Here is a 23,728-nt window from a genome sequence, read left to right on the forward strand (position 1 = left end):
AGTATGGAGAGAGAGACTGCAGCAAGAAGCTACGTGGCAAGAATTAAGCGTTACAGAGATGTCATTACCATGCTAACTACGAACTGACAGATAATCCCAACAAAAGAAAAGAGTACAATTGTCTCAGCCCGGCGGGTATGAGGCTGATGGTGGTCATTTTAACTTACTTACATGAGCACGTAGTGTAACACAAGCCGGGAAGTCTCCATCCCGGCTCGGGGATGAGGGATTGCCTCCAAGTGCTCCTGCTTCCTTTATGAATCGTTGGACTTGATCAAAATCCTTTCTCTCATAACTCCCTTTTCTCAATTCGAGTACTGTACAGGCATCGATGGAAATCGGATCATGGAAGAAAGGTAGTCCATGTCTAACAAAAAAGGAAAAGGGCGCTTAAAAACAATATTACATTTAGGCCTTGTTCTCGAGCTCGGCCAAGATCTTCTCACCCTTGGCACGGGCAGACTCGAAGTCACCAACCATGTAGAAAGCAGCTGGAAAATCAGTCAGCAAGGATCTCATGATCAACACAGGAAACGAAGATTTAACTTACCCTCAGGAAGGTCATCACCCTCTCCGCTGATGATAGCCTTGAAACTGCGGATGGTGTCCTTGAGGTCGACCAGCTTACCCTCGATACCAGTGAAGACCTGGGCGACGGTGAAGGGCTGGGACAGGAAACGCTGGAGCTTACGGGCACGCTCGACGGTAAGCTTGTCAGCCTCAGACAGTTCGTCCATACCCAGAATGGCAATGATATCCTGGAGGGACTTGTACTCCTGGAGCATCTGCTGGACACGGGTGGCGGTGTCGTAGTGGTCCTGACCGACAATACGGGCGTCGAGCATACGGGACTTGGAGTCGAGAGGGTCGACGGCAGGGTAGATACCCAACTCAGAGATACCACGGGACAAGACAGTGGTGGCGTCCAAGTGAGCGAAGGTGGTGGCGGGGGCAGGGTCAGTCAAATCGTCAGCGGGCACGTAGACGGCCTGGACGGAGGTAATGGAACCCTTGGTGGTGGTGGTAATACGCTCCTGCATACCACCCATGTCGACGGCCAGAGTAGGTTGGTAACCGACGGCAGAGGGAATACGACCCAGAAGGGCAGACACCTCAGAACCGGCCTGAGTGAAACGGAAAATGTTGTCAATGAAGAGCAGCACATCCTGACCCTCCTCGTCACGGAAGTACTCGGCGATGGTCAGACCGGTAAGGGCGACACGGGCACGGGCACCTGGGGGCTCGTTCATCTGACCGAACACAAGGGCGACCTTGGATTCACCCTCGAGCTGAATGACACCAGTCTCCTGCATTTCGTGGTACAGATCGTTACCCTCACGAGTACGCTCACCGACACCAGTGAAGACGGAGTAACCACCGTGGGCCTTGGCGATGTTGTTCTGCAAGCTGGATTAGTCCACGTTCTCGGGCGAAATTCGAGGCCAGACAAGAACTTACGATCAACTCCTGGATGAAGACGGTCTTACCGACACCGGCACCACCGAAGAGACCAATCTTACCACCACGGGCGTAGGGGGCAAGGAGATCGACGACCTTGATACCAGTGACGAGAATCTCAGCAGTGGTGGACTGCTCAGTGAAGGCAGGAGCCTCAGTGTGGATGGGACGGAACTTGTCGGCCTTGATGGGACCACGCTCGTCAATGGGGTCACCAGTGACGTTGACGATACGGCCGAGAGTGCCAGGGCCGACGGGGATGGTGATGGGAGCACCAGTGTCACGGGCGGCAGCACCACGGGTCAGACCCTCGGTACCTGGGAACAGACGCGTTAGGGAACCAGCACGACAGATGTTGACACCGAGCCCACGCATTGGAAGGGATAACGACGAAGGAGGTCGAATATCGAGATCTTTCCACGGTGGCTGGTGGTGCAAGGTAGGTGAAGCTTACCGTCCATGGCAATAGTACGAACGACATTCTCACCCAAGTGTTGCTAATGCTGGGGTTAGCTATCAAAAGCTTTGATGTGATATATATGTCGAACTGGTAAGTGGTGGTAGTGGTGGTGGTGGACATACAGCAACCTCAAGCACGAGCTTCTGGCCGTTGTTCTCGGTCTCAATGGCGTTGAGAATGGCGGGGAGCTTCTCGCCGTCGAACTTAACTGTAGTCGGGAGTCAGAGATTATGTTCTTTGATGGCCATTGAGTCGTTTTTGATGGAATTGGGGATGGTATCGCGGTCGGAAAAGATTTTCGCGTAGCCGCCGGCAGGGTTTTTTATTTTTTTTTTTTGGCAGCGGGAAGGCAGGGAGCAAGTTGGAACATACCGTCAACGACGGCACCGATGACCTGGTGAATCTTGCCAACGGAGGAAGCCTCAGTGCTGGCCAGACGGGCAAGGGAGGGAAGACCGTTGGTCTTGGGCTGGAAAGCGCGACGGGCAACGGGGGTAGGCCGAGCAAAAGCAGCCCTCCCGAAGGTCCGGGCAAGACCGCTGTGGAAGAAGGAACAAGCCCAAGGTTAGTTCAAGGTTCTTTGATCATTGGGAAGGATGGAACAACAATAGGAAAAAGAAAAGTAATGGTGGGGGATGGGGGAAGGTCTAAGCTGGGGGGGATGGACAGGGTCTGGAGTAGTAGTATACCTCTTGAACATGATGATGGTGTTGAAGAGCGAAATGGGTATAGAGGGAGGTCAAAGGGGAGGATGGGGGGAAAGGGAAAAGAGAGGGAGAAAGAGAGGAAAAGGGAAGGGAAGAGGTTGAGAGAGAGACAGAGAGGAGGTCAGGTTCAGTTGAGGTGGAACCCACGCTTGGCCGATTGTGTCCGGCTTAGCCTTTCCGGGGCGGTTTTGCCGACGATCCCGTGATGTACCGAGCAACGCGCTTTTGTGTGTGTTTTCTGGCCAGTTGTACAGTACAGTATGTACTGGACGGGTATTGGTACTTACCGGAGATGCATCAATTACGCATGCATGCATGCAGAGTCGCAGACTGACTGGCTGCTGTGCAGACCGCAGCTTGTAATGACCAGGTAGAAAGGGCAAGTAGCTCCGATGTAAACTATACTGTGTATACAAAGGTACATGTATGAGAACATGTACCTTAAGTTACCTGGTCCATTCAGGCTAATCCAATCCATTTCCTCCTTCTCCTCTTTTCACTACCTTGACTCTCCGTACTAACTACTCCGTAACCATCCATGCTCATTGCTCTTCCCGTCCGTCCGAGTAGTCCAGCTGCGCACCTGGCAACCATGATCGAACCCAAACCGTGCCCTGAGTTGGGGTAACAATCCCAATCCATCGGGGGCAGTTTCGCACACAAAATGGGGGATCGGACTTGGCACCAGTCCGGATACTATCTATTAACTTACCAACTGGAACCCCGGCCAGCCCCCCCCCCCATCCCCCCTCCTTCATTGCCCTTCAACGATGGATATATACTTCCTACTTTATGTTTAAATACCAATGAGCTTGATTCTATTTTACAAACAAGTATTCTCAATTCTCTTATTGTCATCTACCACCTTCATTCATCTCATCCAACTTCCCAAACCTCTCCCCTACATGTATGTACCTTGAAAAGCAAGTGGTTGCTCCGACAACATAACAAGACATGCACGCACCGCATTGCATCCATTCATTCATACAGCCAGAAAACAAGCGACGGTATCGGACAAACCGCAACCGCAACGAAAAAAAAAAAAATCTGACGTGTTCCCGTGATTTCCCATTCCGGTTTTCTTCCTTTCAATTTCAACCCATCTCTGTCTCTTCGCTCCTTGGCCCCAAGCTCCTCGGTCTAGCGGTGTCTCGAAAAGCAAGCTCGATCTTAACATTGATACGATAACGACGACACGTAGGGGAACAATCAAAGCTCGTAGTTCCCTAGCAACCTAGACCGATGGTCGGATGAGGCTGGGAAATCCAAAAAAACTCAATTGCATGCAACCCGATAAAACATCGCTTAGCTTTGTACTCGTCCGTACCGGTCTTGTTGTAACAATGACGTTTCCAGTTAGAGCCGCACACATTTTACATTACTGGGTACTAGGTAGGAGCTCAAAGCACCTACCAACCCAGCTAGTGGTAGGAGCCGTCTTCCCTCAAATCTGATATCGGGTTTCTTGGTTCACCTGTAGCCATTGAGTATACATATGTCGGAAAAAAAGCCCTTCCAATTTTATATGATATAACTTCTTCGGCAATTGGACAACCTGATGGCACTTGCACAGGTACTGTACCTTACACACAGAAAAACCAAAACTAAAAAGCAAAACCAAAAACCCCGATCTAAGGCTACAAAGGAGATACATTGATTATGGCACAGTACGAGGTACAGAGGGGTCTTTTTGGGCTTGACGTTTGACAAACAAAACATGTGCGAGAGCAGGTGTCCAAGCTGGATGGATGGTCACCCATCCGCCATGATCAGAGGGTGCGTATCGGAGCAGGCAGGAGTCGGGTTAACCATCAATCAAGCCAACGCTGCCGCCTGCAACTCGTCCAATCGTTCTACCTTCAATCCCGAGGATTTGTCCGGGAATTTATTGCTTCTCAGCGGGAGGGCTCTGGACGAAGCCCTTGCCCTCATAACCCTCGGAGCTGATGCCGTAGATGGGGTTGATCTTCTCGCGCTGTTGGGTGGGAAAAACCAGATCAGTAATTGTTCGTATAGATCAGGGATCCCTCCTTTCGAAGAAGAAAAGGGGGGTACAAAGGAGCGCAGAATGCATATGAGGGACTTACGAGAGCGTATTCGTTGCTAGCCTCCTGCCACTCCTTGCTCATGGTCTTGGGGAGGGGCTTGGCGAAGTAGTGGACGGCGTAGAAGAGACCGACGCCAATGGAGCAGTACTGGAGGACCTTGACGAAGATTCTGAAGGCCTCACCCTTGGGGGGCAGAGTGCGGGGACCGTGGTTACCGAAAGAGATGAAGTAGGCTATATTGTGGGGAAGAACAGAACCCGTCAGCAAAATTCTGTCTGCGCCAGCCAGCAACCAGAAAAATGCCATCTCAGGCGGACTGAGAGAACATACCAGCCTTCTTCTCCTGGAGGGTCAACTGGTGCCAGTCAGCCTGCATGCGGTCTCTGAGCTGCATCCACAGGTCGGCCTGCTCCTGGGGGGGCATGGCCTCCCAGCGCTTCTCGATACCGGCGAGTGTGGGATTCGAGATGGCATGCTCGGAAGCGGCGCGGGTCTGCTGGGAAGCAATGGTCTGCTTCTCAGCCTGGGGACGAGCGTTCAGGCAAGCCATTGGGCTCGAGGCCGTGCGGTAGGAGCGAATGGCAGCGGTGGGCATGGCCGAGCTGCGAGCAGCGGCCCGAGAGATGGACTGAGCGAACATTGTGTGCGATGGATGACGGGGCGTCTGGCGATCAATCAACGGTAGAAATCAACTCTCCAGGAGTAAGAGGAGCGATTCCTCGATAAAGGAGGATGGTGGACGTTGGGGATGGTGGAGTGGAGGGGTGACGAAAGAGTCGCGATGGGGGGGGGACGAAGACGTTCGATGATCTGTGGTTTGAGGTGGAAAGTCGAGTATCCGGACAGGCTAGCTTAGTCCATTTTACCACCACTCTCATTGGCCTGTGACCAAAACCCGTCCCGACCGCCCGTCCGCCTTTGCCCGTCTGACTGAATCCCTCTTGTCCCCCAAGAACTAAGAACATCAGGCGATGTCCATGATATTGATAAGGGGTTTCACCCGTGATCATGATTGTTTTCTTGGCTTGGCGCTCTAGTGCAGGTTTATTCTACTGGATACTATGACTAGTAACGATACTCTTGTATCCCGGACTGTCAGAATTGAAGGGAACTCGGAATTCTATTTATTCCGCACGCTCAAGAGAGCCGTCAGCTACGTCAGTCACTTTACAACGCCATCGCAAGAGAAGGGAGAGAGCACGATCTCCGACTTTTGATGACCCGGATGTAATTCCGAGTGCTGACTTTACACCCACCGCGCCAGTCCTTCTCCATGGTGGCCAACAGTAACCTATTCTGTACACGCGAACGCTGAACAAACAAGCACGAATAATCCCTGCCCAGTCGGTGTCAACCCCACAAATTGCCAGAATCGCTCAAGATTATACGGTAACTATGTATAGGAAAAGAGAACAAAGCAGAGTCAGGTCGTAACAATCTCATATTGAACTAAGAGTGTGCCAGGAGACTCGGAGAGAACTGTTTCGTTCCTGGTTCCGCCGCGATTCGAGATGATGCGTTGCGATGTAACAACCAGCATAGTTACCCTGGTCCGGACCCAGCCGGCACCGTCATTTATTTACCAGCCTTGCCACCGCTGGCCTCGGCCAGGACGGTCTTCCACTCAATGTCGGACTTGTCGTCAGCGTGGATGGAGTTGTGGATGTTGAGGGCGTTCTTCAAGTTTTCGCGGGTGCTGGCGTAAATCATGGACCACTAGGGAACCAGCGTCAGTATTCGAAAGTCCGTCGGCCACCAGAAACAGATTACGATTGGAAACATACGAGAGTGGGAGCGTCGCTGGGGACCCAAGAGATGAAGATGATCTTGCTTCTGTATCGAGGGAAAAGAAAGTTAGGAAACCTATGCTTCGGCGGACCCGCAAGGAGCGCAGGCGATCATCGTACCTCTTGCCCTCACCACCGCCGAGCTCGTATTCCACATCATAGACGGCGTAGCGGGGAGCGGGGTTACCCTTGCTGTCCTTAGCAGCCTCGAGCTTGCTGCGGAAGACCTCGTAGTCCTCGTCCTTGGAGGACTCGTCGATGACGACTTCCTTCTTGTTGTCGGCGATCTTGAAGATGATGAACTTGGTCTTGTCTGTCTTGGAGCCTCCGCTCATGCGGAAGTCGTTGAATGCAGTGATGCACTCATCCGCGATGGAAACACTGTTTGGGCACGGCGATGTCAGCGTGGTCCCGGAGACACCGAGCTCCCCACCACTCCCGACGGAGCCAAGTATCAACATACCCAGATGCGAGCTAGAAGATAGTGAAGGGATCAGCTTAGTTCGAATTATAGCCAACCAAGAGAAGAATGTACTTACCGACATGATAGATTATAGTTCTAGAGTTGAGATGGGGGAAGTGGGCTAGTGGATAACCTGCGCAGGCACGCGATGTCAGTCGGCCAGATTCCCCTATTTGTCCTCTGTCGTCACAGCACGGTCGGTGACTGCAGTAAGAAGGCCCCGAGCTGAGGAGGAACTGAAAGGGCGACTTACCGAACACTGAAACAACCTACTAAGGTAATATTCGAGAAAGGCGGAAGAAATTGGAAGAGAGAGGGTGAGGGTGAGGGGGATTTGAGAAGGGAAGAATAGTGGTAATAATGGGGGGGGGAAGAGAGGGGAATGAGAGCCGAGATGGAGATAGAGGGGCATTTACTTGTTGTGCTTTGCGCTCCAGCGGCGGCGGGCGGGCAGTGGGGGTCCTGCCACGTGATTCGTCCCATCGCACCACCAGCCGCCATTTTCTCTTTCCACTCTTCCCCCTGAATTTGCTGGGCGATGACGGAGTGGCAGTGAGTTCTAAGTTAGTCTAAGACTCTACCCAGTTAGGTTACAGCCTAGGGGAAAGGGGAGGTTGAATGCCCACCGGTGACTAGCAGTGCTGTATTATTATAGCATGGGCAGGCATCACCATCACCACCACCACCAGCAACATCCCGCATAATGCGCCTTGTCTGCAGCCTTGTGCCTGCAGCTTTGGCAGACCAGTTCCTCATTTAGTTACCACAAATCCAATACCTACCCCATCTAACTTGTATGGAGAGCTCACACAAAGCCATGTCGCTTGAGTAGCCTAATCACAATCTATTGACCGCAGTGACAGTCAGTCCCTCGTTCTATTCTCGGAGCTGCAGCCAAAATGAATTTTGTTTTCGCGCCGGAGTAAACCGCCGTTGATGGGTGGCTAACCATGGAACTAGCCCCGGCTAGCCCAGTGATATCACGTCAGTCCGGTCTTGGTAAGGCTGCAAATTCGATAGCTATGTACCTAGTATCGCCTCACAGCCGTCGCTCGAAGACACGATGCGAGTGTAAACGATGATAACACGGATATTGACCCATTTGCCAGAGTGTATATGCTTACATCATAATTTTATTTCTGTGAAGAACTAGATAAAACGATGCTGAGCGGCGTCGCATGATGCGTAAGATGGGAGTGCGTAAGGACATTATTGTCCACGCTCGAGACGCTGAAGTAGAAATATGCAAATCGTGCCTAGATACAAGAACTGCACCACACGCTTGACAACTGGGTATATAAGAATATGAAGATCGAAAAGAAAGTATTTAAAAGGGCATAAAAATCAGATCGTCTCATGAAACGTCGTCAACTTGACAGTGCGATCCAGCAAGGCCTGGGAAGAATAAGACTGCGGATCGAATCATCATGAAGAATGCCCGAGATTTGAAGCGATAAGCCATGTTTGAAAGTAGCTGTCAAGTCCGTGGCTCTCGGTTTGGGAAAGCCGGGCTAATTGCAGAAAACGCTCTGTAAACAGCAATCTCAAATCAAGCGCGCACGGAAGACCAAGCTAGAAGTAACACAGGCCTATAAGGCTGCGCACCTGGACCAGGATAATAGCTTTGAAGTCTCATCAATCCTCTTCCGCGTGGCCGCCGTCGATGATTTTGCGCCAATGTTGCGGAAGGCATACGCAGACGAGTGGAAATGCCTTGATCTCTCCTAGCGGAGGCGGAGAAGGGGCCGGCCGTTGTGAGCCATTCGAGACACCGCTATCGCGCTGCTCATGGTGTCTAGCGTCATGGTCATCGACGCTCTCGGGAATGCGAACGCCGGTAGCCCATCCGTCATCCCATATACCGATCACCTTCAGCATCTCGCCTCGGTCCAGTGCGAATTCATCTCCTGCTCGAGGTTGATATGCCCATAGTACGGCCACCTTATCACCGGGATGTATCTCATCCGGCGAATAATAGTCCTGGAAAGAAGACAATTGCTCCGACTGTCCGCTTGTCACGCCTTCAGGTGACGAGTAGTGACCGGCTCCCATTGAGCGCGGTGAGCTATCAGTGCCCATACCAGCCAAGGCTGAGTTGCTAGATAGCGAGCCGTGACGCTTGCCAGTTGTTGGGGGTATTTTCTTGGACATAGCACCCGGGCTTGCACCATACTCTGAGTCGGAAGAGTCGCTGTACTTTCCGCCCCCGAATAAGGCGGCCGAAAGACGGGATCGTGCCGGTGATAAATTGGGCACCTCGCGCAAAGCAGACATTCGAGCGACTCGTCCTCCAGGAATGGCAGCATAGCCATTGTTTACCTGGGCCTGTTGCATTGATGGAGACCCCTTCCGTTGTGGGTTCGGCTGGTTGAGGCCACTTTCATCACGCGCTTTGCGCTTGCGGCGCAAGCAGATGAAAGCGAGTAGGGCGAGGGCAGCCAGTAAAGCAAGCCCCGCCACGGATCCTATCACAATACCTGCAATCTCTCCACCAGATAAGCCATCCGAAGCACCAGCTGTTGAATTTGATGTTGACGTCGACGTAAAAATCGGTGTTATCGTTGAAGAGGGAACGGTTACATTCGAGCATCGGGTAGCTGCTCCTGCGCTTTCGCAGCAGGAGTCGGTGGTGTTGGTCGAGCTCGTTTTGCAATGCGCACACAGCCCAAAAAGATTGGACCGAAATCCACAGTTTTCCGGCTCATTGTCAGCTCCGGCGACGCAGCTCACAGTGATTGAGTCAGCAGGAAGAGCGCAAATGGTGAAGTCGGACCGAATCTGGGCCATGTAGTCGTCAGCCCTTTCAGGACAAAGGTCGGAGTCGGTGATTATGGCCTCTTCGCTTTCAGCCATCTGAGCCTATTCTATGTTAGTATGCAAACAACATGTCCTGGTCAAATGAGAGTCTAACGCAGGCGTCAGCGCAAAGCGGTCTCGAATCCTGAACAGAGAGATTGCAGTCGTCTTTTGAGCTTTGGACCAAGCTACTGCAGATCACACTTGTGGTGTAGCGGGCATAAAAGTCGCTAGTGTCAGTGAGGTTGGCACCTTCGCATCCTAGATAATCCACGTATCTGCCGAGAGAGGGACTCGTGAGAATTTTGAGTTGGTAGCATAGAGGGCTGGGCAGGCTCACTTTGACTTCACAAAAGACTGCATGACATAGGTATTCAGCTCCTGGTCGAACTGCGTTAAGTTGGAGACATATTGCATGAATGGACTAGGGAGCGCTTAGCATGTCACTGTACTTCACATAACAGCTGGGCATACGTACAAATCCGTATAGAGACTTGAGTTGGTTGATATAGAGGAGGTATTGAACGCAGGGCATTGGGTCGAACCCGAGAGTGAGATGCATGTGCTAGACATCGTTGCAGCACTCAACCGCGCTTTCCCGTAGGTGTGTATACAGGGCTGGTGTGGTGTTTAGAGAGCGTATGACAGACTCAAATCCAGTTTGCGGTTTTGTCTTTGGGAGGCAGTATATCAGCAATCGCGCCCCATGGTTTTCTCGTCGCTTCCTGTTGCACGCCGTCAGAGCTGGACCTGGCTGGGATTGTTCGATTCGATGATGAATTTCGACGCGCACACGGACTTCCAACTAGGACGCTTGCAGGAAGTGAAGTCTCGACTAAAGAAACACGGGGATTTGCGGAGAGCTGGGGAAGCGAAAATGATAGCACGACGGCAAATGGGCTAGACCCAATCTGCCTCAAAAGCCGGCGGTCAAACGAGCGACTAGAATCTGAAGGCTAACGGGTCAATTGAGGTCGTCCAGAGAGAAGAGGGCTAGAAATTCAGTAGACAACTGAATTGATGAGAAAAGGGTAACTTGAAGACAAAGAGTGGATGTGAAGTAAGAAGGCAAGCACGAGTCAGAGCTGATTTGAACCTCCAGGCTAGTTTGGAGTCGGTGGCCGTGCTTTCCCCTCCCGGCATCCTCACTCGACTGCCGCTGGAGGAAAACAAAGTCGCTCGTCACACTTAAAAATAGCTAGTAGAGACCTTCCATCGATAACTTATGCGATCGAAAAAAGGGCAACAGTAATTGAGATCCGAACGATGGGGAGCGCGCAGGGTTTGAAGAATTCAGGATGTGCAATCACCAACCTATTGGGAGTTGGGGGACTGACAAGAGTCAATAGACTACTGAAGTTAATAAGGGGGTTCTGGCGCGGGCGGTTCGCGAAAGCGGCCGGCGTCTTCTCAATTCAACCTGCATCCACAGCACAAGCGCTCAAATTCAGTTCCTCCACATCCAGGAACAAAATAGTTTCTGTTACCGATCGAGTTAAGTCGGGCTGGCAGGGAGCAGGTTCCTATCGAATCAGAATTAGATCGAGAGGCCCCCCCAGCTTCGAGCTCCACAGGCTATCCGGAAGTGAGCTTCGAGGTAGATCGAACCCATCACCGGCTCCAGAGTCCAGACAAAGAACAATCGCAGAACACATACGTTTGGGTCTTGACTGCAACGATCCTCGGCGTATCCTATAATTCTGAGTGCGCACTCAGTCCGCACAATTCGTCGTCGCGGGGTTTGAGACACCACCGGAATTTAAGTGATTGTATACAGCTCGTTTCAGACGCTCAACAAAAGCCTAAATGTCAAGATGCGAGCAGAAAATTGAGAAAGAAGAGAGGAGAGAAGACAGATGCAGGAACCGCAAACTTTATCATCCGGATGGTTAGGAAGGTTCTGTGATGCATGGCAAGTCACTGGAAGGTATTGTTCCCAACTGACGTGGCACACCTCGACCTTGTGAGGCTGTTAGTGCCAGAAGCATGAACTGAGATGGGCATTTACAGTCAATCTGATGATGATCCACCTTGCTGATGAATTGTTCCTGTCTACAACCCTGGGTTGAGCCAGCATGCAAAAAAAGGTCCGTATGGCGTTCCACACCCTGGTAGCCAGGCATTTATTGACTAAGGTGTTACGAAGTATCCGTACCTACAACAGCACAATTCAGTAGGGAGTCGGGACTGCAAACACGGGAACGAAGCCTGAACCAGAACTCCAACCTGTGGTACGCTAGATAGGTAATTATCATTCTAGCCCTAAGATGGAAGGCTCCCTTTTGGGCCCGGGGGTCGGGACTCGGCGGGTCGGATATGGAAGCCTCCATATTGATCTGTTAATTACGGGGAGGTATATTAAGTTACTTGTTCACCATTTGACCTGGCTATGATCGCCCATTGATGATGTCTTCAGTTCAACTGATGAAGACTTGATGATACACATCTATTCAAGTGATTCTCGGAGCTCATTAGGCTGTTTCAGGTTCGATTGCTAATTGTACGTCAGCCACTAGGAATGCTAGGTTGCTTGACACTGCCGCTGTTGGGCCGATCGCCATTTGCGATAGCTCACAATCCAAGTCATGACATCGACAGAGATTTGTCCACGATCTGCTTCCTCAATTTCACCACGTAAGGTAGCCTCTCTGGCTAGGTTAACTTTTGGCTATGCAGTCCAGCCTTCAACTCCCGGCCAATTGCTGGCAGTAGAGCCGTTCCAGCCGGAGACCACCTACCATGTCAACACTATTCGAGTTTCTGCGAGCACCTAACCTTACCACCCTTGCGTCTTGTATAGCGGTCTCTGATAAACTACACCATAGTAAAGTAGACCCAAAGGATGTAAGGAGCTTGGTGTCGCCTGACTATTCATTGTCAATTGGATATTGTCTCGGTCTGGAATAAAGGTGGCTGTAAGCCGTGGTTTTCGGATCGTGCAGTACTATGCTTGGTTCCAGATGACAGTTGGATGGGTGCGAGCAGATTCAGACCGCCATGAGATGCCTCACAGATTCCTCCATTTATTCCGCAGATATACCCGAGCCTCGTATTCAGATCAAGACCCAGCAGTGGAAAAGACAATCCCCGGACTTATAAGGATTGATGTCGGGTGATTCTCCCGACATGTTATCATATGTGTAGATGTTGTGAACTCTAGATTTCTCGAGGCGGGTCCTTGGGTCTCCGCCACTGCAACAGAGCTCGGCCCCGAAATCTACCTTAAGACGATGGTGACGCCCTGCTTTGGGCAGTGATATCGGAAGGGAAAGAACTGATTATCTGGGTTGTAGCGTCACTGACTTCCTGAGATAGGTTGCCTGTTGATCATACTGTATTTACTCCCAATCTTCGAGAGGCACGGGTCCATTCTCATGCGCAAAAGCTGGTTATATATACCTCGCCGCCGTAGGTCCGAAATTGCTTTCCGCGCCCGCGAGTCAGACGAAGAAAAGATCTATTTTATACAACACTAAATATCGTCCATATCATATACCCAGCGGTGTATCTATATTGTGCGACATGAGGAAGTATGTCTCATGACTGGATAGGTTATAGCCAGCGACTCTTGACTATGAGTATAGTTAGCACCAGTTGACAAGAGAGTTGTAGCATCACAAATGGATGGATATGTCCCATGCTCTCACTGTCGAGCGAATCAGATTTTTAGTGGTAGAGTACAAGACGATGGAGATTAGTGGATGTTGTTCATGTTGTTCATGCTGTTGTGGAAGGCTGAGGCTGACTGTTAAAAAACAACAGCATCGAGAACTGCCCGCTATGTCAGGTGATAGAGTGGCATGGACGACGTCATCTGATCGCGAGCCTGCAGCAGGCATCCATCCGTCCTGCCATCACTCCACCACTGATTTTCAATACACCTTGACTGTGATCCACCAGAACAACAAACGCATGTCTGAGGTTGATCCTCTCTAGCTACTATACAGTCCTATACTATCCTACTTGCATGATCAGGCATTCGTCCCATTACCAGTGACTCTACCATTGCGACCAACCTGCGAACATGTGTGGTTCAGACATCTTTCTAGCGATCCTCGCCATTTTCTTCCCTCCGATTGCGGGTGAGCCAGAGACCTTGTCATGACTCCGTGCTAACCGCAGATCAAGAACTAACACCGTGCGTCCAGTGTGGATCAAAGTAGGCCTCTGTACGGCTGACTCGGTCATCAACCTTGCTCTCTGCTGTCTCGCCTATATCCCGGGCCTCCTGCACGCCTGGTATATCATTCTCAAGTATCCCGAGCCAGACTATGATGACCCCAGCTATGCGCCCCTCCCCGAGAATCACAGGGGCGACGTCGAGAACGGTCGCGTCACATATTACTATGTCTCCCATCAACCCATCCAGCACCCATCCCAACGGGGCTATGGGACCCTGCCTCCGCAACAACCCTACGCGGCGAACGCTCAGCCTCACCAGCAACATCCTGCACCTCACCAACAGCACGAACATGCTTCTGGAGGCGACGGCGGCGGCGGTAGCAGCAGCCGGGATCACGCCGATGCGCGGCCACCTCCCACATACGCCGAAGCAGTGAAGGGAGACCACAAAGTACAAGACCATCAAACAGCCCAAGCCTGAATGAGACCAGGACAAACGCAGTTGCCTCGCAACTTGCTGTCTGTTGTCTCGAAATACTGCTGCTGCTAGGGAAAGGCCAGTAAAAGGATTGTCTCCACAGTCCTACATACTGTTGGTTTTTTCCTCCCACCAGGCCTTACGAATCACAAGCTACGATCACCTGCTTACAACGAATGGTAATGGATAATGACAATGTGCTATATGTATTTGCTTAACTGTCTTTGATCAGCGCGGTCACTAACTTTCGGGCCCGTCTCGGGGGCCGCTCGCTGATCTGGCTCTTTAATGTTTTGTTGTGAAGATAAACCAGGAGAATAATATTAGCATTAGCTTTCAAAGTAGCTATAGGGTCATAGACCACCATTGTTCTACCAAGAAATCCAAACTCCTCCCCAAAAGTCCCTCTCACCGCATAATCCGTCCGCGTACTAGTAAGTAAGTTAGTAGAGAGGGGAGTGTCCACCAGAAGCCCGCAGAAGCGCGGCGTTTCCGCATGACCGCCTTCTTTCCCGGCCGCCGGCCGGACAAACAAGCCTGAGGAATGAATCTGAGCCGAGTGACTCGTCCGACCTCCAAGCAAACCGACAACGACAACGACGAAGATACAGCATCTGCATTGACCCCCTGTTGTTAGCCCTAGCAGCAGCAGCGGTCATGCAGTCCATGCCATTGCTGCTCAGGCAGTCAATCCGGTCCAGCTTCCAGGGTCTTAGCCGCACTACTACTACTACCACCTCCTCCCGCCCGGTGCGAAGACCGCTGCTACGACTACTGCCCGCCGGTCTCGTCCCGCAGGCTCTTTGTCCTGGCCGAGAGACAACAACACCCCGGAGCTTCTCGACCTGCCTGCAACGCCAATTCCGGACGCAAACCTCGGTGTACTCATCGAATGAATCGGAGAAGAAGCAAGACGTGATTATCCTGGGAGCCCCTCCCACCAAAGACACCCCGGCACCGTCACCGCCGCCGCCGCCATCAGCTATCCCTGAACAGAACCCACATGTTGAGTCGGATGCGGGGAGAGACAGTCCCGCCGCCGCCGCCGCTGCTGCTCCTCCAGAAGAACAGACGTCAACCACCGCTGGGCCCGAAGCAGCGGAGCGAGAGGGAAAGAAACAGGAAGACCATGCTGGTGCAGACGCCGCGGGATCTGGGTCGCAGCTCGGGGGTCTCCCATCCTACCTGGAGAACCGACGGTCGCAATTCGCCAAACAGTTCAGCGTCGTGATGGACAACCTCCAATCGAACATCTTCGTGGCCGGGCAGCGACTGAACGACCTGACGGGCTACTCCGCGATTGAGGCATTGAAGAAGGACATCCAATTCCAAGGTACGAGAAAAAGCTACAGTCTTCCGGACATAAGACCCCACCACCAGTCCAAGATTTCTAACCTCACTTTTCGTTTGACAAACAGAGGAACGACTTCGAGCCGCCCGCCTGCAAGTCCGCACCGCCAAGGACGCCTACGCCGCCGCCATCAATAACCGATCGACCTCGCAGCGCGAGGTCAACGAGCTCCTGCAGCGCAAGCACGCCTGGTCGGCCGCCGACCTGGAGCGGTTCACCCACCTGTACCGCAACGACCACACCAACGAAGTGGCCGAGAACGAAGCGCAGCAGGCCCTGACCGCGGCGGAGCACGAGGCCGAGGAGGCCGCCGCCCAGCTGAACAAGAGCATCTTGTCGCGCTACCACGAGGAGCAGGTCTGGTCGGACAAGATCCGCCGCATGAGCACCTGGGGCACCTGGGGCCTGATGGGGGTCAACGTGCTCCTGTTCCTGATCTTCCAGATCGCCGTGGAACCCTGGCGCCGCAAGCGGCTGGTCAAGGGCTTCGAGGAGAAGGTCATCGAGGCCATCGAGAAGGAAAAGACCCTGAACCAGGCGCAGATCCTGAACCTGCAGACCGAATTCTCTCAGCAGATGGCATCCGCCTCGGCCAGCAGGGCGGAATCCGAGCCTGTTGCTGCTGCTGCTGCTGACCCCGTAGCAACCTCAGCAGGTGCCTCAACAGAGGAGGCCACCACCGCCATCGCCGCCAGCGAAGCTATCCCGAACGAGCAAGAGACCAACCCAGCCCTCCCGGCGTCCGCTCCGGTACTGCCCGAGACCGAAACCCAGGCCGCACCTCCCGTCTCAAACAACAACACCAACAACAACAAACTACAAAATGTCCTCCAGACCTGCAAAACCCACTACTCCCGCATCCCTCCCTACGCAACCCTCATCGAATCCTCGCGCCGCTATCTCCGAGACCTTTTCAGTGATCGCCAGATCACCATGACCCAGCGGGATCACTCTGTCCTTGCCATCCAGAGCGCTGCCGCTGGTGCAGCTGTCATCGGGCTGCTAGCGTTCTTCATTCGTCCACAGTGAGAAGTACCGTTGCACCGTGCTGAAATGGACGTTCTTGTGTATGTTCATGTAATAAGCATTGACTTTTTGTGGTTGGCGGGAAAGGAACGTCCTCCTGTATGTATTTGTATAAAGACCTCCCAAGACATAAATAAAGCGATGATTATTTTTTTCCCGTATCAACAAACGACTTTGATATAGCGGGTGTGGGGAGGGGGAGGGAAGGTTGGTTTAGTAAAGCCTGTAACGGTGGTTATGTTCTTGTTTGTCTATTGAATGGCAGGTTCAGCAAAGAAGATTACACATGTATCAAGGAGTGGCCGTTCAAAGCTCCGAGGATGCCCAAACCTGATATCCAGAGGACTAAGGACCCAGAGAATCAAGGCAAGTGAGTGGCAAATTGTGATGGTGATGTCTTGGAAACGATGAGGATGACAAACGAATCAAGAGGCTCGGTTTTTATCGGGATCCCATATTAAAACAAGGTCTCTTTATATCTTGACAAAAGACGGAGAGAACAAAAAAAGAGATAAGAAAAAGAGGATTTCATCTAAAGCACAGGCACATACAGACACAACACACGCGTACATACACACAAACCTTCTCCGTCATTCCTTCCCTGGCGCTCTAAAAAAAAGGGTTTGCTTGGCTAGCCTGCTCTTTCTATGCTGGCGGAAAGCGCACTTCACCCCTTAATTGCACATGAAGTTTCGATTTTTGGTCGGGGTCCCGTTTAACCGATGACGAGGGTGTCCTCGGAGGGGAAGTTGTACTGGGGAACCTCGAGGTTGAGGGGAGCGGGACCCTTTCTTATACGGCCGGAGATGTCGTAGTGGGAACCGTGGCAGGGGCAGAACCAGCCGCCAAAGTCACCGGATTCACCGATGGGGACACAGCCCAAGTGGGTGCAGACACCTAGACGCAAGAGGAGAGGGTTAGGGATCGAGTTGAGGTGGTCGTCGGCGACGGGATGCACATACCAAGCATGACAAGCCACTCAGCCTTCTGGACACGGTCCTCATCAGCCTGGGGGTCACGGAGAGACTGCCACTCAGTCTTCTGGGCCTCCTCAATCTCATCCTGGGTACGGTGACGGATGAAGACGGGCTTTCCACGCCACTTGATAATAACCTGTATGCGGGGGAACAGCGGTCAGATATCACAGTCGCACGAGGGCGAACCCGGCCGGGTAGTAGGGGAGTGGAGACATACGTTCTTGCCCTCAGGGATAGCGGCGAGACCGATCTCAACCTTAGCCTGGGCGAGGACGTCGGCAGAGGCGGACATGTTGACCAGGAAGTCTATTGATATGATCCCACGTCAGCGATAATGATCGGAGCGGCAAGGCAAGCCAGCCCATGAATCCCATCCATCGAAGTCGTTGATTCCCTCCAGTTGTTGTGCACCGTCCTCCCACACAAGTCCAAGCTCATATGCGAAACATTGAGAAGAGTCGGAGTCACCCACCCTGAACGGTAGCCTTAGCACCGACGGCAGAGGCCAGACCGAGGGAACCAGCCATAAAGTAGGAGAAGACCTGGTTGGAGCGGGGGCCCTTCTTGGAGGAGTATTTGCTGAAGTCGGGGATCTTCACGGTCTGGTCATAGTCCGCGGCGGGGGTGAAGGGGCTGGCGAAGCTGGATCTGGCATTGGAGACTCCCCTCCGCTGCTGGTAGGAGGCGATGGCGGCGCGAGGAGTGGTGAGTTGTTGCCGAGCGCAGGCGCGCAGGACGGAGTTGGAAGCGGAGGCGAGAGACATGGCGAATGGAGGCAATTGCACAGTCAATTGCGAGGATAAGGAAGGGGACCGCTAAGGAAGTGGTGGGTGGGGAGTGGAGGAGGGGGGGGGAGGAAAGAGAGATATCCGGGGAGGAGATCGGAGGAGGATTTGATTTTCCTTGAGGTTGGAGGTTGAAGTCGGAGGCCCGGCACTCATACGGAAAGTCGAACCAGAGCTTTCGCTACGGCAAGCGATCGGAATCACGGCGCATTTCATTGGCCCGCAGCACCCGTCTTAGTCAGAATCTCACCTGACGTATGGCCATTTGATTATCGTCCAATCTACCTATCATTGGTATCTATGTACTGCATGATGAGAAGTAGGTATCATTACAGTCGTTGTTAGACAATCCTCCATATACACCATTTATTCAATATAATGAGTATATACAATGCTTGACCCAGCTATTGCACTGCGCTGGACTCTGGTGCAATGCTATTAGTTGTCACCCTCTCCGTCCCGATCCCGCCCCGTCCAATGCTATTATCCAGATTCCCAATGCGGTTGACCAGAGACCAAATGAAGAGGTCCGATTGCTTTGGACCAATAATGAAGAGATAAGAAAAAAAAAGAAAAGAGAACAATAATCAACCAATTTTGCGACCAAGCGGACCCCCAAAGAACTCCCCAATGCCATGCAATGCTCCATCAGATTGTGATCATGTGCCACAGTCACTGGTCGGCCATCTCTACATCTTCATCCTCTGTCGAGGCCTCTACCGTTCGATCCACCATCATTGTCACCGTTGGTGGTCGAGAACCCCTTGATAGTTTGTCATCTGAGCCCGGTTGAGTCTCTTCGTTATTGTCTACCTCGGGCTTTCCTTCTGGCGCCGGAGGTATACTGCCGTTCAAGGTGCGCTGTCCCTTTTCGTATCCGGCTTCTCTGCTCGCTTCCTTGGCCCGCTTCTCCTTGAATTGCTTGTACGTTGTTGTCTTGGGGATCACGTCGGAGAGGAATTCGAGGTTATCGATGCGCGACACCGCCGTAGCTATGGCCAGAACTGTCAGCCTGTTGCACTGTATTTGGGTCAGGATCTTCTCTGCTACTAACCAAGGTCCTTGTATTGAATCGTTTTGCGTGGTTTCCGTTCCGACTTGACGACATTATGGCCTTGTTCGGTGAGGTATTGGATAAACATTTCCTGCATGACATGGGACAATATGTGAGCCGCAGGTGCCTCCATGAGACCACCGAGAGAAAAAACAAAGCACGAACCGTAGCCATAGCAATAACGAACGTGGCGTTACTCGAGCACTGAACAATATCTTCGTCGAGTTGGATGATCTTTTTAATTCGCGTTACTGTCAAGTATGATCAGTCAAAGCCGGCTGGAGAGATTTCTTGTCCACATACTGGGAAGAGCGCTCTGGCCGGTGATCTCTTGGGAGGCCGAAGACTCGGCCGCAGATTTGTCTTTGGGAGGCATTGTGCAGGCGCGTCCGGAATCTTCCCCTCAGGAAAACAGCAATGAGCAGCTCACGGTATGGTTTGAAGCTTCAGAGAAGAACTATATAGATCGGTATACGTTTGTGTGAGCTGGTGTTGAGAAAGTGGTCTGCGGGAGTGGGTTGACGATAGCGACGCGCGCGGGCCTTGAAACCCACCGCGCGTGGCGGAAGTGGAAATTCGGTCCAATCTCCAAGAATGATCCTCAATAGATCAGTGGAGTGGGACGCGCTTGGTTCTTTTTTTCTGTATGCTTATGAACTTGTGTCTCTGTAGTTAATCGTCTGAACAAGTGTAGCTCTGGCAATTTACCAAGTATGACCCTAGAAATCATAATTATTGTTTTGTCTTCTCGCTTCACAAGTTAAAGGTTTAATAGTACCGTACCCCAAAGCGGAAAGAATCCCTACTCCTTTCCACCTCCATTTTGTTATCGTCTCTCTCACGTGGGCGGCGGCCGCGCATCTACGGAGCTCTCTCTACTCTTCCATACTCATCCGTCGCAATCATCTCCGATCTACGCCAAAGCCAGATCATGCTCTTGTCGCCGACTCAACCGATGGAATGAACTCCATACCTGCCTCATCCACCTCGGCCCATCCACCCTCAGTCTTGGCTGAGCGGCGGAACTGGAGGAGGTTATCAGGCTTATCTGTTCTATCATCACCCGTCGATGAACGCCCGTCCACGGCCAACGGCCATGCCCCCGCCATCACCGAGGAGATCAGCGAGATCAAGAGATACGAGGACTTTACCACCATCGACTGGGTCCAGGATGCGATCCACGAACAGTCCCGACGGCGAGCGAAACGCCGAGACGGCTTTGGCTTCTGGGACCAAGAAGGCACTTTTGGGTGGAGACGCAAGGTGCGCGAATCTTATAACGCTGGGCAAGCTTGGGTCGTGATTACAATTGTCGGCGCGGTGATCGGCCTGATCTCGGCCTTGCTGAACATCATCACGGAGTGGTTGTCCGATATCAAACTGGGCCATTGTACGACTGCGTTCTATCTCAATGAGCAGTTTTGCTGCTGGGGTGCGGAGGGAGGTACGCTGTCGCTGTTGTCGCTCCTGTCGCATCGGCCAATGTGAGCTCATTCTTACTATAGGTTGTCCCGAGTGGAAGCCCTGGACGTCCTTTTCGTTCGTGAACTATATCATCTACATTTTTTATGCGGTATGTTGGCCTTATTGCACTCGTGTTTAGAGCGTCGCTGAAGGTTGCCTCGAGGTACTGTTCGCTTTCATCGCCGCAAGTCTTGTTAAGTCGTTCGCACCGTACGCCGCAGGCTCCGGAATCTCCGAAATCAAATGTATCATTGCAGGGTTTGTCATGAAGGGCTTTCTAGGGGCATGGACACTGTTGATCAAGTCAATTGCACTTCCGTTGGCTATTGCATCCGGTCTTTCTGTGGGCAAGGAGGGACCAAGTGTCCACTTTGCCGTTTGTGCCGGCAATGTGATCTCACGCTTCTTTGAGAAATACAAACAAAATGCCGCGAAGACAAGGGAGGTGTTGACAGCGACTGCGGCGGCGGGTGTGGCAGTTGCGTTTGGTAGTCCGATCGGCGGCGTGCTTTTCTCTCTCGAGGTAGGACTCTTGACTTGGCCAAAAGTGTCGTCTACTTACAATGCACAGGAGGTAGCGAACTATTTCCCGCTCAAGACTCTCTGGCGCAGTTATTTCTGTGCCTTGGTGGCCACAGGAGTGTTGGCGGTATGTAATTCACAGCTCTCAGACGAAGGCAGTCCTACTGACTTGGCTGGCAGATGATGAACCCCTTCCGAACTGGACAACTAGTCATGTTCCAGGTGCATTATGACCGAACCTGGCACTTCTTCGAATTGATCTTTTTTGTCTTGATTGGCGTTTTTGGTGGACTGTACGGGGCACTTGTTATAAAGTGGAACCTCCGGGTCCAAGGCTTTAGGAAGAAGTATCTCTCGCAGCATGCGGTCATGGAATCGGTCATACTTGCAGGCTTGACGGCTGTTCTCTGCTACCCGAACATGTTTTTGAGGATCAACATGACGGAAATGATGGAAATTCTGTTCCGTGAATGCGAGGGTGGCCATGACTATAACGGTCTCTGCGAGTGAGTCTCACATCTTCCTTGCCTTGACTTGTTGTTGACTTGGAAACAGGGCCAAGAATCGGTGGACGATGGTGGGGTCTCTGGCCGTGGCTACAATCCTTCGTATCTTCTTGGTTATCATATCGTATGGCTGCAAAGTGCCCGCCGGTATTTTTGTGCCTTCGATGGCCATCGGGGCATCATTTGGCCGCTTTGTCGGCATTTTGGTGCAAGCTTTGCATGAGGCGTACCCCAAATCCCAATTCTTCGCGTCTTGTGAGCCTGACATCCCATGCATCACACCGGGCACATACGCATTCCTAGGAGCAGGAGCAGCTCTGAGTGGTATCATGCATTTGACTATCTCAGTGACTGTCATCATGTTCGAATTAACAGGCGCGCTAAACTACATCCTTCCAACCATGGTGAGTCTTTCGAATGTACGACCTGGAGTATGAGTATAGCTAACGTAAAGAAGATTGTGGTCGGAGTCACTAAGGCCGTTGGTGATTGCTTCGGAAATGGTGGCATCGCAGATCGCATGATTTGGGCCAATGGCTTCCCCTTCCTTGACACTAAGGAGGACCATGTTTTCAATGTGCCTGTGTCCCAAGCCATGACAGCCGATCCAGTCTCCCTCCCTGCAGCTGAGTTTCCTGTTCGCGAAGCGGAGCATCTCCTGAACGACAATCAATTTCAAGGCTTTCCCATTGTCGAGAACCGGACAAACAAGACCCTAGTTGGATACATCGGTCGTACGGAGTTGCGATACGGGATTGACCGTGCCAAAGCTGAGGGTTTGCTCTCTCCCAATGCGACATGTGTGTTCACCAAGGAAGCCGCGGAAGCCGCCATCGCTCGCCGAGCGGCGGCGGCGGCTTCTACCTCTGCCTCGCAGCACCTGGCGCCCGAAACCTTCGATGACATTCACTCTAACGCCGGTGCGAGCATTGTGGACTTGAGCCGATACGCTGATCACACCCCGCTGACTGTCCATCCCCGGCTTCCCCTTGAGACCGTGATGGAGATCTTCAAGAAGATGGGCCCGCGCGTCATCGTGGTCGAACACCGCGGCCGCCTTACGGGCCTGGTCACCGTCAAGGACTGCCTCAAATATCAGTTCAAGGTTGAGGCTGAAGAGCAGGCCCTGGCAGCGACCAGTCCCCCGCAGCTCTCCCTTGAAGGGGCGTCGAATCCTCGCGCGAGCGACACGCTGGAGGAACGATTGTGGACCTGGATGCAGCAGGTAGGGTCGTTGTTCTCCTGGGAGCGAGCCTCGCGGATCCGACTGGGCAGTCGTAGGTCGGAGTCCCGACCATCAGCTTCGGCTGGCAGCGACCATCCGGAAGGAGCGGCATCGTCTTCTTCTTACCCGCACGATCCGATGGAGTTAGAAGATAGATGAAAGCAGTGTTGTATAGAGTACATACGAATAAATATATTAGATTTATTGATCACCGAGAAGTCACGGTCGTAACTCGCAACATTGCTTGCACTGACGTTATCACAATGTACTGATCTAGCCATACTCACTCCAGAATGGACCTTGATCGCAACACCTTCCCTCTACAAGCCCATATCCCATCTCCCGTGTAAATATCTGCTCAAAAACCACCAAAGAGTAAGATATCATACCATCTCGAACACATGTACAGTATAGCTAGCTAGCTACCAACAACCTCACGAACAATAGCCCTAAAGCCCCCCCTCCCCCTTCCTTCTCTTATAGAGCCCAAAAAGAAGAC

The 23,728-nt window shown here is 52.3% G+C and overlaps 9 protein-coding genes across 9 annotated transcripts; 3 read left to right on the plus strand and 6 right to left on the minus strand.

Moving 5' to 3' along the window:
* Positions 1–46: 46 nt before the first annotated feature.
* On the minus strand, positions 47–2,942 carry BO95DRAFT_477567 (F1F0 ATP synthase subunit beta; the record flags this gene model as incomplete). Its single annotated transcript, XM_025589993.1, has 7 exons — positions 47–491; positions 551–1,400; positions 1,459–1,775; positions 1,913–1,955; positions 2,041–2,126; positions 2,291–2,387; positions 2,913–2,942. 7 exons carry the CDS (start codon positions 2,940–2,942, stop codon positions 409–411), a joined length of 1,506 nt encoding a protein of 501 aa, XP_025436499.1. The 3' UTR covers positions 47–408.
* A 1,075-nt stretch (positions 2,943–4,017) lies between these two features.
* Positions 4,018–5,313, minus strand: BO95DRAFT_401422 (cytochrome c oxidase subunit IV family protein; the record flags this gene model as incomplete). Its single annotated transcript, XM_025583866.1, has 3 exons — positions 4,018–4,600; positions 4,713–4,906; positions 5,004–5,313. 3 exons carry the CDS (start codon positions 5,311–5,313, stop codon positions 4,511–4,513), a joined length of 594 nt encoding a protein of 197 aa, XP_025436500.1. The 3' UTR covers positions 4,018–4,510.
* A 453-nt stretch (positions 5,314–5,766) lies between these two features.
* BO95DRAFT_519115 (actin-binding ADF family protein) lies at positions 5,767–7,497 on the minus strand. Its single transcript, XM_025592007.1, has 6 exons — positions 7,177–7,497; positions 7,000–7,056; positions 6,924–6,934; positions 6,581–6,841; positions 6,458–6,506; positions 5,767–6,389 (listed from the first exon to the last, which is right to left on the minus strand). The coding sequence occupies exons 2-6, from the start codon at positions 7,003–7,005 to the stop codon at positions 6,249–6,251; spliced, it is 468 nt and encodes a 155-aa protein (XP_025436501.1). The 5' UTR covers positions 7,006–7,056; positions 7,177–7,497; the 3' UTR covers positions 5,767–6,248.
* A 621-nt stretch (positions 7,498–8,118) lies between these two features.
* BO95DRAFT_34275 (SH3 domain protein) lies at positions 8,119–10,662 on the minus strand. The gene is made up of 4 exons (XM_025581973.1): positions 10,198–10,662; positions 10,060–10,143; positions 9,835–9,997; positions 8,119–9,782 (listed from the first exon to the last, which is right to left on the minus strand). The coding sequence occupies exons 1-4, from the start codon at positions 10,290–10,292 to the stop codon at positions 8,559–8,561; spliced, it is 1,566 nt and encodes a 521-aa protein (XP_025436502.1). The 5' UTR covers positions 10,293–10,662; the 3' UTR covers positions 8,119–8,558.
* A 2,999-nt stretch (positions 10,663–13,661) lies between these two features.
* Positions 13,662–14,577, plus strand: BO95DRAFT_448348 (putative stress response RCI peptide). Its single transcript, XM_025587825.1, has 2 exons — positions 13,662–13,801; positions 13,868–14,577. Exons 1-2 carry the CDS (start codon positions 13,744–13,746, stop codon positions 14,320–14,322), a joined length of 513 nt encoding a protein of 170 aa, XP_025436503.1. The 5' UTR covers positions 13,662–13,743; the 3' UTR covers positions 14,323–14,577.
* A 240-nt stretch (positions 14,578–14,817) lies between these two features.
* Positions 14,818–16,699, plus strand: she9 (putative mitochondrion biogenesis protein (She9); the record flags this gene model as incomplete). Its single annotated transcript, XM_025584723.1, has 4 exons — positions 14,818–15,234; positions 15,316–15,652; positions 15,738–16,325; positions 16,389–16,699. The coding sequence occupies exons 1-4, from the start codon at positions 14,977–14,979 to the stop codon at positions 16,697–16,699; spliced, it is 1,494 nt and encodes a 497-aa protein (XP_025436504.1). The 5' UTR covers positions 14,818–14,976.
* A 220-nt stretch (positions 16,700–16,919) lies between these two features.
* Positions 16,920–18,582, minus strand: rip1 (ubiquinol--cytochrome-c reductase catalytic subunit RIP1). Its single transcript, XM_025583867.1, has 4 exons — positions 18,146–18,582; positions 17,891–17,979; positions 17,659–17,809; positions 16,920–17,593 (listed from the first exon to the last, which is right to left on the minus strand). Exons 1-4 carry the CDS (start codon positions 18,435–18,437, stop codon positions 17,412–17,414), a joined length of 714 nt encoding a protein of 237 aa, XP_025436505.1. The 5' UTR covers positions 18,438–18,582; the 3' UTR covers positions 16,920–17,411.
* Positions 18,583–18,865: 283 nt separating this feature from the next.
* On the minus strand, positions 18,866–20,083 carry BO95DRAFT_448350 (histone-fold domain-containing protein). Its single transcript, XM_025587826.1, has 4 exons — positions 19,816–20,083; positions 19,678–19,763; positions 19,513–19,603; positions 18,866–19,450 (listed from the first exon to the last, which is right to left on the minus strand). Exons 1-4 carry the CDS (start codon positions 19,886–19,888, stop codon positions 19,131–19,133), a joined length of 570 nt encoding a protein of 189 aa, XP_025436506.1. The 5' UTR covers positions 19,889–20,083; the 3' UTR covers positions 18,866–19,130.
* A 279-nt stretch (positions 20,084–20,362) lies between these two features.
* Positions 20,363–23,409, plus strand: BO95DRAFT_477573 (chloride channel protein). Its single transcript, XM_025589994.1, has 7 exons — positions 20,363–20,956; positions 21,018–21,085; positions 21,140–21,499; positions 21,548–21,625; positions 21,679–22,004; positions 22,054–22,408; positions 22,462–23,409. The coding sequence occupies exons 1-7, from the start codon at positions 20,473–20,475 to the stop codon at positions 23,386–23,388; spliced, it is 2,598 nt and encodes an 865-aa protein (XP_025436507.1). The 5' UTR covers positions 20,363–20,472; the 3' UTR covers positions 23,389–23,409.
* Positions 23,410–23,728: the final 319 nt, after the last annotated feature.

This window comes from Aspergillus brunneoviolaceus, assembly GCF_003184695.1.
Source record: "Aspergillus brunneoviolaceus CBS 621.78 unplaced genomic scaffold BO95scaffold_115, whole genome shotgun sequence".
Classification (NCBI taxonomy): domain Eukaryota; kingdom Fungi; phylum Ascomycota; class Eurotiomycetes; order Eurotiales; family Aspergillaceae; genus Aspergillus; species Aspergillus brunneoviolaceus.